The 13977-nt window shown below is 43.5% G+C and overlaps 1 protein-coding gene across 15 annotated transcripts in view; it reads right to left on the reverse strand.

Annotated features, from left to right (window-relative positions):
* dab2ipb (DAB2 interacting protein b) overlaps nucleotides 1-13977 on the reverse strand; it is a 167252-nt gene that overhangs the window by 21104 nt on the left and 132171 nt on the right. For all 15 annotated transcript variants that reach the window (XM_037117090.1, XM_037117088.1, XM_037117091.1 and 12 more), the window contains one exon: nucleotides 11137-11691. In XM_037117090.1, the coding sequence (XP_036972985.1) occupies nucleotides 11137-11691 (555 nt within the window). The remainder of the gene's footprint in view (nucleotides 1-11136; nucleotides 11692-13977) is intronic.

Consider the following 13977-nt stretch of genomic DNA (forward strand, 5'->3'; position numbering starts at 1 on the left):
TGTAGCGAACTTCAGGAACTATTGAGAGGCTCTACGATCCACCATTGCTTTAAAAAAAAATAACTTTTCTCAAGGATTCTGGCATTCACACCTAAATCCTTGTTGGTGCAAGTCAAAGTTCACCCGGGTGTAATTGAGGATTTTTTCAATTATGTAAGTTTTGGTGAATCAGTTTTGTCATACTGGGGAACAGAAAAGCATAATTAAATCAGGGGATGGATACAAAGAACATTTCCAAGTCACGACACTTGACATAAGCATCTAAAACTGAGCGACTGTGCAAGAGGGCGACTTGTAAGCGAAGGCCATAAGAGACCTATGACAACCCTGAACGAGTTCCAAGCTTCAGAGGCTGAGATTCGGAGAGATGGTGCGTGCAGCAGCACGAGTGCTTCACCAGTCACAGCTTTATGGGGGAGCGGCGAAATGAAAGCACCCCCTCACATGACGGCTCCTGTTTGCCAGAAGCCACGTGGGGAGGCTTCTGAAGTCAGCTGGAAGAAATTTCCACGGTCTGATGAGACCAAAATTGCATTTCCCCCAGCGTGAAGCATGGTAGTAGCAGCATCACGACGCCTTCAGAACACTTCTGAGGGCAGAGGGTGAAATGAATTCAGAAATATACAAGAGGGGATCCAGAGAGAAACCTGATGAAGTGTGCAAGAAACGTGTGACTTCCAGAAAAGACAACGACCCCGAGCATAGATCTATAAAACAATGTTTGTCCTGGAGCGGCTCAGGGCTGTTAACAGCTGCCGGTGGTGCTCCGTCTGACGCTGCCGAGGCAGAAATGTTCACGGACGAGATAATGTATTAAAGTTTTATTCACGTTTGCTTCACTGTTTGATGCATCATTTGAAGTTTCCCCAAAGGTCACAGCGACAGGGATCAAATGAGAAACAAAAAATGTGGGCTGGAATGCAATTATGTGTTCTCTTGGTTTGAATATTGGTGGAAACATTTGAAAGAACATAAGAACACAACTAAATATAATCCAGTATATAACAAAATTCAGCTTTCTATGACAAAAAATTAACTGTAAATCATCCTTGTACCCTGTTTTTAAGTTTATCTTTTAGACTAGGAATTGAATTAATAATTCATATCATATATTACTGGCGATACAAAGCTTTTTAAGTATTTTTCATTTCCAAGTCGAGAGCTCACTGGACATCGGGGGGTTCATGGTTATTATAAATAAGTCATGCAGCAGAGAACAGCACACTCAACACAGAGATGCCCGAGGAAACCTGACCTTTTGTGGTGTATGGACACCCATCCCATCATTAGACCAGGGCCATTACTTTATTTCTTTTTTTTTTTTTCCATTCGAAGAAAATGTCATCCCAATTATGATCTTTCCTCTAACCTCTACCCCTCTGTGGCTCTGCTACCTCCATCCCTCTCCTCCTCCTTCCCCTCTGCTCTACCCTCCTTATGCGACCACGGAGGCGAGGCAAGTCCCCGGCCTGATTAGAGAGGACGGCCAGAAGAAATGGAGGAGGAAGAGAGACGGAGTGTCAGGAGGAGGGGGAAGGAAACTGAGACAGACATCAAAAGAGAGTCAGAAAAATAACAGAAAATAATCTGTGCTGGTGGCCTAAAAAAAGTTGAAGCCAACCAACTCTGACAATCTCTTACAGTCAGGGAACCAAGTGGCAACTGGTTGGACAGTTGGTTACTATTTAATTTGATTGTTTCAAGTTGTGTTGGTGCAGAATGCTAATGCGGCCGCGGTCGGGACCAAAACAGTTCAAAGACACGTCCGTCACCAGAGGAAATTCAAACCAGCAAGATGATGAATTTGTTTCTCATGTTTAACAAGAATAAAAGCGCATACGTGGGGTGTCGTAATAATTAGAATAAATGAGTTCCAGGCCGAGAAAATTTAAGGGGATGCTGCCTCAAGTTGGAACAACAATGTCGGAGGGGGTGAAAAGTAAAGTTGGTTGATGGAGCCTCATGTTAATTCACACCCCATTTTTTGCTCGCATGTAGTTTTTGACATGGTATGAGGATGCAGCCACTCACATACAGTGACCCTGATTAGTTTTCAATCATCATCAACTCTGATATCAGGTCAAGTAAAGCAATATTACAAAGGTTGTAGGGTTAGGGTTAGGCACTGCACTGCTGCAGCAACAGGTCAAGGTAAAAAAAAAAAAAAAAATCATGGTGTAATATAAATCTTTGTGATTCATCTTCTGGGGACCATGAATGTCTGTTAGTGAGAGCATTTGGTCTAGATCCAAGCGGTGGACTGCCTGAGGGACTGACGGTGGCCGGCTCGCTGCCTTATCGCGCTGGAACTGTCACGACTGAAGCCAAAAGTAAACTGTGATGGATTACGTCCTTCAAATAAGTTTCTCTTTCAAGTCTCGCCAGGTGGTATTAATACCACGGTGGGCAAGACGACAGACGGCATGCTGGGAGCTTTGAAATTATAACTTTAATAGGTGAGTTTTATTTTTCAGTTATTAAATTAGTTACAGTGGTTTATCGTTTAGGGAGAGTAGTTTGAATTTTTATTGTTCTGCTATTATACACCTCCACATCCCCTATACTCCGTTTTTATCGGTTTATTTCTGCATTACTTCTTTTCTTTTTCCTTTATGTAGTCGAGCCTCTCAGCCAAAGAATTTCACACAAGTACCAGAGTCTTCAATCTTCAAGACTTTGCATACCAACGACTGAGTGTAGGGGTAGAAAATCAATTTAAAAAGCTTTAGACAAAAGGTCTACGGTAATGCCAGCTATATATGTGAATTGTAGCACTATTTCAAACCACCGGTATTGTAAAACTTTGAACACTAATGTCCTAAAAAGAGTCTGGAGCTTTCCCCCCCACTCGTCTCGTCGTCCTCCCTCCCTCCCCTCTGCTTCAGTGCTAATAAGGAGAAGTAGAGCGCTCTCTGTATCGCTGCCACATCTCATCAGCCGAACCATGCCTCAAAAAAAACAAAAAAAAAAAAACAGAAAAAACTCAACTCACAGAGCACAGAGGAAGGAGGGTGATATGAAGATAGGGTCTGAGTGGAGGGGAGATGGTGCCGCACGGCTGATCAGATCTAATAAATAGTCGGGAACAAAGTCCTGCTGAAAAAGATGAGAAGCTCCCTCTAGATGGGGTGACTTGCCAGTAAAACTCATAAAGTCCTGTCCATTGCGCCGCTATACACACACACACAACAATCTAATCTCCACAGCCCCCCGTGTGTGTAGCGCTTACATCTCTATTCGGCAATATTCCACCGCACAATGTGCAGCCTCAAGTTTTTTGAGGCTGATAATATAAATACACAGGCTCCTGCTGAAGGGACGACATAATCAAAATCAAGATCCTGATCAGGACTCTCACTGTCGCAGACAAAATAACAGGAGAATGATGTTTTTTGTAAAGCACAACCCTTTCCGATTGCTTTGCAAACCTACAGAATTGAGTCTGGGAAAGAAAAAGAAAAGTAAAATGAAAAAAAAGGGGTAACGTTATGCTTTGCATCCCCCTCAGATGGTGTTTTGTGTTTCTATGGCAATATAAAGCAGGAAAACACAAGCGTGAGTGCAATAAAAAGCCTTAAAAGGGCAACACCGGAGCGGGAAAGAGACAAGAGGTAAAGTATCAGAACATTTTCCTCTAAATTCAGCCTCTTTAAATCTGTCTGCGCCGGGAGAATTTGTGCATGACTCAAGTGGGTTCAAATATCACCGGTGGATCACTTTACCCAGCTGCGTTCTGCGTGATGTGAATGAGAGACAACGCACTTAATGTGAAGGTAAATGTCAAAAAAAAGCCAGTAGAATGGCAAAACAATGACGACTTTGTGCGATGTCAAACCAAAAATATATAGAAATATACTCATACCAGCGCCTTGTTTCCATTTCAAGGTGTCTGAACTAGTATTGTAATGCAGGATTTCTCTTATTTTTTTATTTCTTATATTCCAAAAGCATCCGACAAAGCATGAATAAAGATTTTCATTTTTGGATGAATGCTTGTTCGTTGTTGTGTCGATTGTTCTTTTATCTGGTGAACAGCTATAGCGCACCATTACTGGAGGAGTCATGGGCTGTGGAACTAATGGGATTCATTAGAAAACAAAAATGGAAATTACCTGTTGATGTTTTCAGGTATTGATATTCAGGTGAATGTGTGTGTGTGTGTGTGTGTGCATATAAAAACAATGCAGCATACACGCGACTTTAGGCCTTGGAAAATGATAAATTTGGGCTGGGTAATTGGGAGTATTGTTAGAGGGTGGAAAGACAAAAAAAAATAAATAAATAAATACAAATAAAATAGCTGAATGTGAGGGGAAATAGAAACCCTATAACGTTAACAATTTGACTGATCGATGAGCCTGGTTTTCCAGCCTGGGGCAAGGACTGAGGAGAGACTCAAGGGGGTAGAAAACAGGAACCACTCCCGCCACTCCATCCTTCACTCTCCTCGTCTTTCCATCTCTTTCTGCCTCCCGCCCCTCTCCCCGATCTCCCTCCCATGAGACTGCTGGCTAGTATTACAGCGCTGTAGCCCGCAGCTCTTCCTGTGAGGGTCACATTGAGGTTGACGGAGAGGACCGGCGGGCCGAATGCAAATGGAAGCGGTTCCTCCCGCAGGCACAGAGGCTTATCATTCAACGCGACAACAGGAAGAGCTGCAGTCCTCCTGATTTAGCTGCTGGTGCACATGATCATTATGAGGATAGGTTTGACTGGAGGGGGTCTTACAGCAAGTGTCATCAGCATCCAAACATCATGTTTTCTGACTTTGTATTCCCGAGTGTGTGTGTGTGTGTGTGTGTGTGTGTGTGTGTTCAAGTCCCTGCTGTATTTTCTATTAAGTGTTAAGTGCAGTCCACAGAGCCCTCTTGTGCATATTTGATTATTAAATCTTGCCAACTTTAATGTGACATTAAGTCTCATATTAGGTCATAAAATCTTATTTAAAAAAAAAAAAAAAAAACCCTCGCAGTGGGGATGACATACTTCACATCTTTTCTTTTCCAGTTTTGCTTCCAGGGTTCTTTTTTTTTTTTCTAAGACGAATGTGAAACAGAATACGATAAGAAAAAAAGTGACATTATCTTGCCTTAAACTTATAATTATGTTTCACAGACCTCTGCACAGGCACGGTGACGCTTTGAGATAAATGTTAATGCCAGTGTGCTGACATGTTCTCTCCTTAAATGCTGATGTTTACCATGTTTAACATATTCTATGAAACCAGTGAAACAACTCGGTCCTTTGTTTGTTTTTTGATTGTATTTTTAACCTATGATGCTTTTAAATGAAGTCAAAGGTCTACAGCGTAGGATTTAGGAGGATATACTGTCAAAAATTGACTTTAATATTCATAATAATTGTGTTTTCATCACATCTATTTCATCATCTGAAACTAATAATAATTACATTCATGTTAAATTGTGAATATATGGGTGCTCTTCCACTGAGACCGCCATTAAATGACACTGAGGCTGTCATTAAATATATGAATACATGTCATACAGAGCAGAAATTTAACAGAAAGCTGTGGAGACATTTTACTAAAAATACAAACACGTCGTCCTCGAGGAGGTTTCTTAGAGGGAAAAGTAGAATTCATCATCTTGGGAACATGAACCGCTGTACAACAACAATGACAGTGGTGGACCAACAATGCCATCGACTGAGCCACACAACTAGTGTGGTCAGAGCAGTAGATTTTGCATGAAGAGACAAAAAAAAAACAAAAACGGTGCAACTATCAAGTTTTCCAAGCTTATAAAACCATAATCTCTCGGTGACAGCAGGTGCTGCACATGGCGTGATTCACGAATGGAGGCAGATGTTTTGCTGATATCGTCTCCTCCAGGCAACAGGAAGCGCGGACAATCAAAAGTCACCGGGCGCGAAGCTGAGATGGGAAAGCTCGCCAAGGCCCAGCATGTTGCCAAGGATATGGAACAATAAAGGGAACCAGCTCTTCTTCACAAACGCTATTTTACTCAGGTGAACAGCGTATTGATTTATTATTCTGTGTACTTCAATCAGTTGTTTTCCCGACTGTTTCTGAACTTTATTTGCATGCCTCGCTGTGCACATGACCTTTAAATGTATAAAACTAAATACATGTTAATCAAGGGCGTAGAAATGAAGTGACAGAATAGTAAGACAGTGAGAGGAGAGACGGGGAGGGTGCGAGACAGAGTCTGTGTAATCTGAGCGCCAACAGAGACGTCGGGAGGCTTCCAGATCGATGTGGTGAGCATCACTGATGTTTCTCCGCTGCTGTTTGGCTCCACAGTCGGCTGCCGTGTTGCTGCGAGCTGAAACTACATCTCTCTAAACGCTCTAGCTCTTTCCCTTCTTTTTCTCTTCCCCACTCGTCGGTGCTTTCATCTTTCTCTTTGCCACTCTGGATCTTTTCAACTCTTCTCCATCACTGCCAGGATATACAGTCAATACAAGCATGACGCTGGAGTTATTAAACAGACGGAGGATGCGATGCGCTGCCTTTGTAGTGCAAATGTTACAGGAGAGACGATGAGGAGAGGAAGTGTATTGATGTTCTTGCTGTTTATTTCCTGTTCTGTCTGGAGCCTTATTGTACTGTGGATCTATGACTTCATGATTAGCTAACATCTCCTGTTCTCAACGTCCCCCTTATTCTCCTCCTACAGTTGGCCTGTCTCCTCCGACACCCATCTCACCTCATCATACAGTCAAAAGATAAGATTAAAGCTATTAAAGCGTCTCCAGGCGAGGCAGAGCCACATCTGGAAGCAAAGATTACACAAGCAGCTTTAATAAATAATTACCTGTTATTGTCAATATCAAAAGCAGTGCCCATGACTTGACTGTTAACGGGAGGGGGAGGGAGTTGACAAGCGGCTAGCACGCTAGCGCCGGCCTTCTCTGGGGGGAAAATCTGATGAATTCAAAGCCCAGAGGAATAGAGAACTACCAGAGCCCTTCATGTCACGTTAGTAAATCATTTGTCACACCGTATTATGTACGAACGGCAAACTGTGCCTTTGTGACACAGCTGCGGCGATGAGCATCGCTGCCCACTGATGACAGCGCTGAATGCATTAATGAGATGCCAGTGCCTGACATAACCGGAGCCGTGCTACGACAGTTCACCACCGACGATGAAGAGGTGGAGAGACTCAGACATTTTTCGCCCTCTTAAGCAGGGCTGTTAGTTTACCTCCAGGAGCATTTACATAAAAACGTAATGGCATAATAACCAGAGCACCACCCCTCCTCCGGCCAGTTATCATAAGGATAAATCCTCCTTATCGTCCCTTCCAACAGTCGGGCGCGGCTGAGCGGAGCGGCAACAAAATTAGAACATCATCTTCCCAAGGGCCGAGGCGTCGACAAGACAAGATCAATAACGCAGAGGATTCATGCCAGGAGTGGATATTTTCAGATGAGAGGAAGCTCAACTTCTCCAGGCAACACAGAGGAGGGATTGTTATTTTTCGCTGTGGAGCTTCCAGTGGTGCTGTTTGGGTGTATGGATGTAACGGTGCAGCCCACAGGGGAGGCCTCGGACTGCTGTCGTGACCTAACAGCATGAGAAACTCAGCAGCAATGTTTTTCGAGTGGAATTCTTCAAAATGAGACTTACATGCTTTTAAGTCTTGTCATTAAGTGTTATGTACAAAACACTAAATAGACGAGGTGGATCAGATGATTGAAATGTGTAAGTCGAACGATGCTCCTGATTGTTCAGTTGCGCTGTCTCGAAAAAGGGAGATAGCTGTGACAAGGGACTAAGAATATGCAGGTTACATTGCAAATATAAAAATAAGGTGATAATCAACTGTAAGATTGAGGTACGATCGTGATTGTGTCTGAAACATTTAAAAAATGGTACTGGACTGGACTTTGTTAGCTATCGTTAATCACCACAGCTCTAATGTTCATTCAGGAATTTACTACTTCTGCTAAAGTAAAATTACTTAACATAAAAAGTAGACCATCTATTCATTCATTAATGCTTCAACCCACAGCTCTGACCTCAACATCGACCTAAAATGACTGCAGGGCCCCTTCCACTCGCATAAAACTGAACAAATTACCTGCAACCACCTGCTACGGTGATCATACGTAGGAGTGTGCGCATGGAGTCGGCATCTGTGCAGCGACGCAGGGCGTGGCCGCCGTGCTCACCAATGCATCCAGACATCAATACGGCATCAGTAATGACATCTCTCCAGAGAGCTTTGGCCCCGAGACGCAATGAAGCGCGAACGCGAGATGAAGGAAGACAAAGATGGAAAAGCAGGAGGAGAACAAGGGAGAGAGAGGCAGCGAGTGTGCACCGGAGCAGAATATTCGGGGTATAATTATTCGGCGACGTGTGATGAAATGACACAGGGAGAAACAGACGTGCAGAGGTGTTGCATACTGATGCCCCGTTACAACCTGCGGTCTGCGTCTCGTAACAATAGCCAGCTGCAATTAGAAGCCGTTTCCCACCTGCGCCGGCTGATTAAACGCGACGCACATCAGCGCAGCTTCAATGCTACAGAGAGTTAGCGGTGCATCTGCAAAAATGGAAATGTTCACCTCCCGTTCACCTCTGCTGGGTGTAACAGAGGGTGACTCCCTTATGCATAAGCAACATCTCTCTCTCTCTCTCTCCCTGTGTTTGAACTGTAGAAATCTACTGTGGTGCTGACAGAATCAGACACTGACTCATGGATTTTGTCTTGAGCCTGGATAGTTGGACACAATAAAACAACCTAAGGCTCGATTAAACATTTGCAGAAAAACAATAAAACCAGGCTTACAGGATTTTCCAGAGTTGCTCTAAATTGCTCGATTCCCAAATATAACTCGCCATGTTAGCAAGGGAAAAATGTACTTCACATTGGATTGGAAATGAAAAAAACAACCCATGCGACGTTGGCCAAGATATGCGTGAGCATCTACGCAGCAGCGGAGGATATCCTGATTAGGCCTGGGGAATATTTTATGAGAAGTGGTTTGTCTGTGCCAGAGGAACAACATGCACTGGAGTGTGTGTGTGTGTTAAGTGTGGGCATGCGTGTGTGTTGCCTAAATATGTCAGATCACATCACAATGTTCGGAATGATGAAAGTCTTCTCAAAAAAGAGAAGCTGTGGTCGCAAACAGCACTGACGATGACGTTTGATGGCGTATTGCGTTAATTCTCCCGTTCATGTCAAGTTTCTCTTTGACTATTTACGTCCTGACAAAGTTTCAATTACAATCTTTAATCTTGGAAATGATTTAAGGGTCTCTCTCTCTAACGATGAGCAACCCTGAAAATAGCATCTCCGACACCGTTTTTACAAGCAGCACATCCACAGCTGGCAGGAAACCAGCCGGGGAAGAAGACCGAGGGGTGAGAGAGAAGTAAAACTTTTAGTGCTTTGCTCGGAAGGTGGGGGATTAATTGAAAGTAATTAAGGATGTGTCTGTCTCTCCGGGGACCCGTAGATGCCTTCTCTCCCATCAATCAGCAGCTATCAGTCCCTAAACCGCAGACTGGCGGTACAGTGCGGATAGACATCACTTCTTAAGCGCTGATCATTCATCATCCCGCTGAGCCGTGATAAAGTCAAAGAAAGTTTCAAAGCTCCGCTGATGAGATACTGTCAAGAAAACTAAACTGAGGCAGAAGTTGTCTCTGTGCAACTGACGAGGCAGGAAAAAAAAAAAAAAAAGACGAAGGAGGAGTTCGTCTGCAGTGAAGAAAGCAGCCTGAAGCAGAACTCCTCGAAAGGGAGACAGTTATTTTAGACATTAGAGACGCATCAAGACGCCTGTTTCTATAGTAAAAAAAAAAAAAGTTTTCGCGAATAATTACGCCTCTAAGAAGGTCAGGTTTTCACCCCTGCCAGTTCGTTTGTTGGTTAGTTGGTTCGTCAGCAGGATCACGGAAAAGCACCAGGATGGTTTTCTATGAAATCTGGATGGAGGACGTGTCTCGACCCACAACAGACACCTTTAAGGTTTGTTGGTTGATGAAGCAACATTTTCAAGATAGGGGGAGCGCGGCAGTGTCTCAGTTTGAACAGAGGCTGTGTCCTCTCAGCAGTGGTCCTGGGTTCAAGTCTGACCTGTGTCACCCCCCCCCGGGTCTCTCTCATCCCATTTCCTGTCTTCTCTCTGCTGTCCTGTCTAGTAAAGCCACAAAAAAAAAGGCCCCGAAACAACAAACAATAAACATCGTGAGAAATGTTTTTTTTGGAGGTTTTGTTTATATCTCAGGGAATCCAGCATGGATCTTAATGTAACAAACCTGGTGTATTTTGGTGGCTGGTATCTGTGAGTGAGTACAACATGGGTTGGTCTGATCAGAGCTGTGAACTCTACTAAGTGCCATTCAGTTAATAGTGTGGTTTATAAAATATGAAAAAAAAAAGTTTAAAATTCTCGGGACACTTTTCTAGAACTCAATTTGGCATCTTTGAACGTCTTGTTTAGTCCGGCTAACAGACGAAAAGCCAAAGATTCGATTCAAAATGAAATAAAATAGAGAAAAGCGCAACATTTTCAAGGAAGCTGTGAACATTTACTGATTCATTTACTTCTCAGCATCTTTCCATCCTCCTTTCATCATCAGCCAAAAAGCTGGCTCTGCCCCCTCGTATGTCATCGTGCAGGGTCAAAATGCCAACGTTTGTTTCGAAGACAAACCCTGTACTGTCAGATAAACTAAAATACTGCTGTTACGGATGAGTGGGAGACTGTCATGGAAGACTTAGCTCCTACTGTGGTGGACTAATCTCCGCGTGCTTGCGGTTCTGCAGACAGCGGAGGATATATTGTGCTTCTGTCCTGCATCGGTATGCCGTGAAGCGCTGCAGGGGATACATGTAAGGGATTAGCTTGAGTTAAAAATGCAATACAGGCTGGTGCGGCAGGAGGAAATCACCTGTCTGTCTGGTCTTTGTCTGCTCTGTGTTACAGCAGCAGGGGGTCAATAGTTCACGAGATGAGCAGGCAGCGGCCGAACAGTTAACCTCTGTGTGCTTCATAATGGCTTGTCAGGACCTCGTGGCGAGATAATGGACTGATATTCTGGTTTTGTTATCCATTATCTCCTCGTGGAGAGTACAAATGAGGGGGGGGGTGGAAAAAAAAAAATAGATAAATGGTGTTATAGGTACTAACCTTGGCCTTCCCAGTGCTCTGTAGGATGTGGACCAGCGCACACGCCATCTCCTCTTTGTTCTTGACGCTGATCCCGGGCTCGAGCACCGAGCATAGCAGCATGTAGTTATTGGTGGTGTACTCGGCAAACTCTTTGTACATCTCCATGGGAAGGATGTTCATACTCTGATAGCGAGCTTTGATTCTGATCATGGGCCCAGACGTCTTGCCCTTGGTGGGGTTGGGCGTGCTGACTGGGTACCACTTCTCCATGAACTGTCGACCGGTAACAGCAGCGACGGGGATATTGACGAGTCCGATGTAATTGTTTTTATCTTTCTTTTTCTTCTTGTCCGTGTCTTTGTAAAGGTGGGCCGTGATGCTCTTGACAGCAGGCAGGTTATTGAACTCAAAGTGCTCTCCCCAGAACACATTGTCAGTCTTGAGTTTACAGGTGGTGCGGGCGTAGAGTGAGTCATCCAGACAGAGCTCGCAGAAGTATTTCTTTTTGGCCGGCAGGTCCTTAGCCTCGATGATCCACAGCTTCAGCATGTTCTCCACCCGCCGGCTGTTGTCCTTGAGACAAGATAAGATGATAGGAGGTGGTTTAGTGAGGGCCTTCGAAAACATATTTTGACAACAACATCACCACTGGAAACTTTTGGAAAAAAAAATAAATTGATATTTTTAGTGGGAGGACATGCACTGGATGAAAGCAAGCAACCTAAATCAAAACCAACAAACTGGACTTCTCAATTGATCAATAAATGCCTGAATGATCCAGTAACAGTCAAATGAGAATCTGCCTCCAGCCTCGATTTTGAAGCCTCTCCTTTGTAAATGGCCAAAACATTTCAGACAGTGCTTCAATTATTTCATAGAGGCAATTTAAAATCCTTTTCTCTCCTGCGTTCACGGTCTTTAAAGAGGCAAAAGAAATCTCACTCCTACTTATTTCACATAGTGCTCACCCATTCTTATGTCATCAATTGATTTTGCCAGGAGAGGGGCATATTTTTGGCCCATTATTCTGATTGCCTTGAAAACTACCGCTGAAGATGATGAGAAGAATAGAGGAGCTAATAATTACATTATTATAGAGAAATACTGGAGTCTCTCATCATCATGAGGACATTTGAAATACTAGTAGCTCCGCTTAAGAATGTTAAAACAGCATCTTGATGCTTTTCGCATGCAACAAATTTGTGTTCATTTCTTTTATGTTTTTGGGGCTCTCATTATTAAATTCATCTTACTATGACGTGTTTCTGAGCTTTGGAAAACATCTCATCTAATCTTTGTGCATTAGGAAGGTTATAAAGACTAATCTGTTGAACATTAGGAGATGCGTGGGTCAACAGACAGGTGAGGGTTGAAAGTGATTAAACGTATTTTATATTTCTTTTGTTATTGTACATTTTTACGATATGAGAATCTGCTTCTAGGGGGAGAAATGAGCAGATAGGACGCGCCTCGCCACAGCTCTCATTGATTTCGATTTGAAACTTCATTTTCAACAAAATAAGGACACTTTTATTTCACAAAGCTTTAATGTCAGATGTGCGTGAGAAGGCAGATTATGAAAATGAGTGATCTTGTTGAAGAAGGCCCAGGTGGAGTCGCAGCCTAACCTGAGGGAGACGACGCATCCAACCTGAATGAAAATGCCGTGTTAACCGCAATAGCGTCTCTACAGTCTGAGTTATATACGATGAAAACTGACATTTGTGACAAGATAGATGAAAAGATTGCGGACGTTGCGAGTATCACAACACTTAAGACCCAAGCTGAGTCACAGGCTGAGACACTGAATGGACCGAAGCAGTCAGCATCACGCACAACACACAGTGTTGCAGATTTGGAAGCGCAGGTGAAACATCCCACTGGACGGTAAATGCCTGGACCTGGAAGGACATATAAAGCGGCAGAATCTGAGGATCAAGGGTCTAAAAGACCGGACAGAGCACGGTCAGATACCCAGGGAATTTGCAGCAGGCTTATTAAAAAAAAACAGTTCTGGAGTTGCAATAGAAACCAAATATCGACCGTGCCATAGATCTCTCAGGAAACGTCCAGGAGATGACGAATCCCCTACGGCACCTGATCCGAAAGATTCACCACTGATTACATCTTCTGTGAGATCGCCAGCAGAAGAGATCTGACTTTCCAACGGCCATGGATTCAGATGTTCAGACACTTCATCCCCAGAGTAACACACAGTGGCACAGAGCTACTGTTTACAAGCCGGAAGGAGGCCCTGTCTTATGTTGACTGCCATTTTGGACCAGGGTAGACATGATGGGGCAGTCATGTAGTACTACAATATGCCCGGCTATGACTAGTCTGAGGTATTTGGTGCATCTTGTCTTTCTTCTGACAGTTTTAATTTACGATGCCGAGAGACACAATGATAATCATTAAATCCTGGACGGGGGCTTTGGAGATCTGTCACCAGGTGATTGTGAAGACGCTACTCAAACAAAAATGGCTAAACGGGGCTTTCAAATGTCTGTCTGCTGTAGTGGACACCTCATGTTAGATGGTAAGTCTGTCCTAGTCTGTGAGTAGCGGCGCAGTCAGCAGTACTAGTGCTCGCAGTTTAAGTGAAATCTGTTTAATCTATTGAGTAGAACTCTGGAGAATTCCTTATTTGATTCCAAATAATTTCAGTATCTGTTTCCAGTTTCTATGTTTGCCAAAGAACATGACACTGCATCTAATCTCTCCAAATCACAGAATAATTAAAAAACGAGACACAAAAATAACACAACCTTGCCAAAAGAGCTACTGGGGAACTTTTTTTTTTTTTTACTTCCGAAGTTCTAATTAGTGAGTAATTTGCTAAATAATGACAGATGAAGG

The sequence above is a fragment of the Acanthopagrus latus genome, chromosome 12 (genome assembly GCF_904848185.1).
Source record: "Acanthopagrus latus isolate v.2019 chromosome 12, fAcaLat1.1, whole genome shotgun sequence".
In the NCBI taxonomy this organism is placed as follows: Eukaryota; Metazoa; Chordata; class Actinopteri; order Spariformes; family Sparidae; genus Acanthopagrus; species Acanthopagrus latus.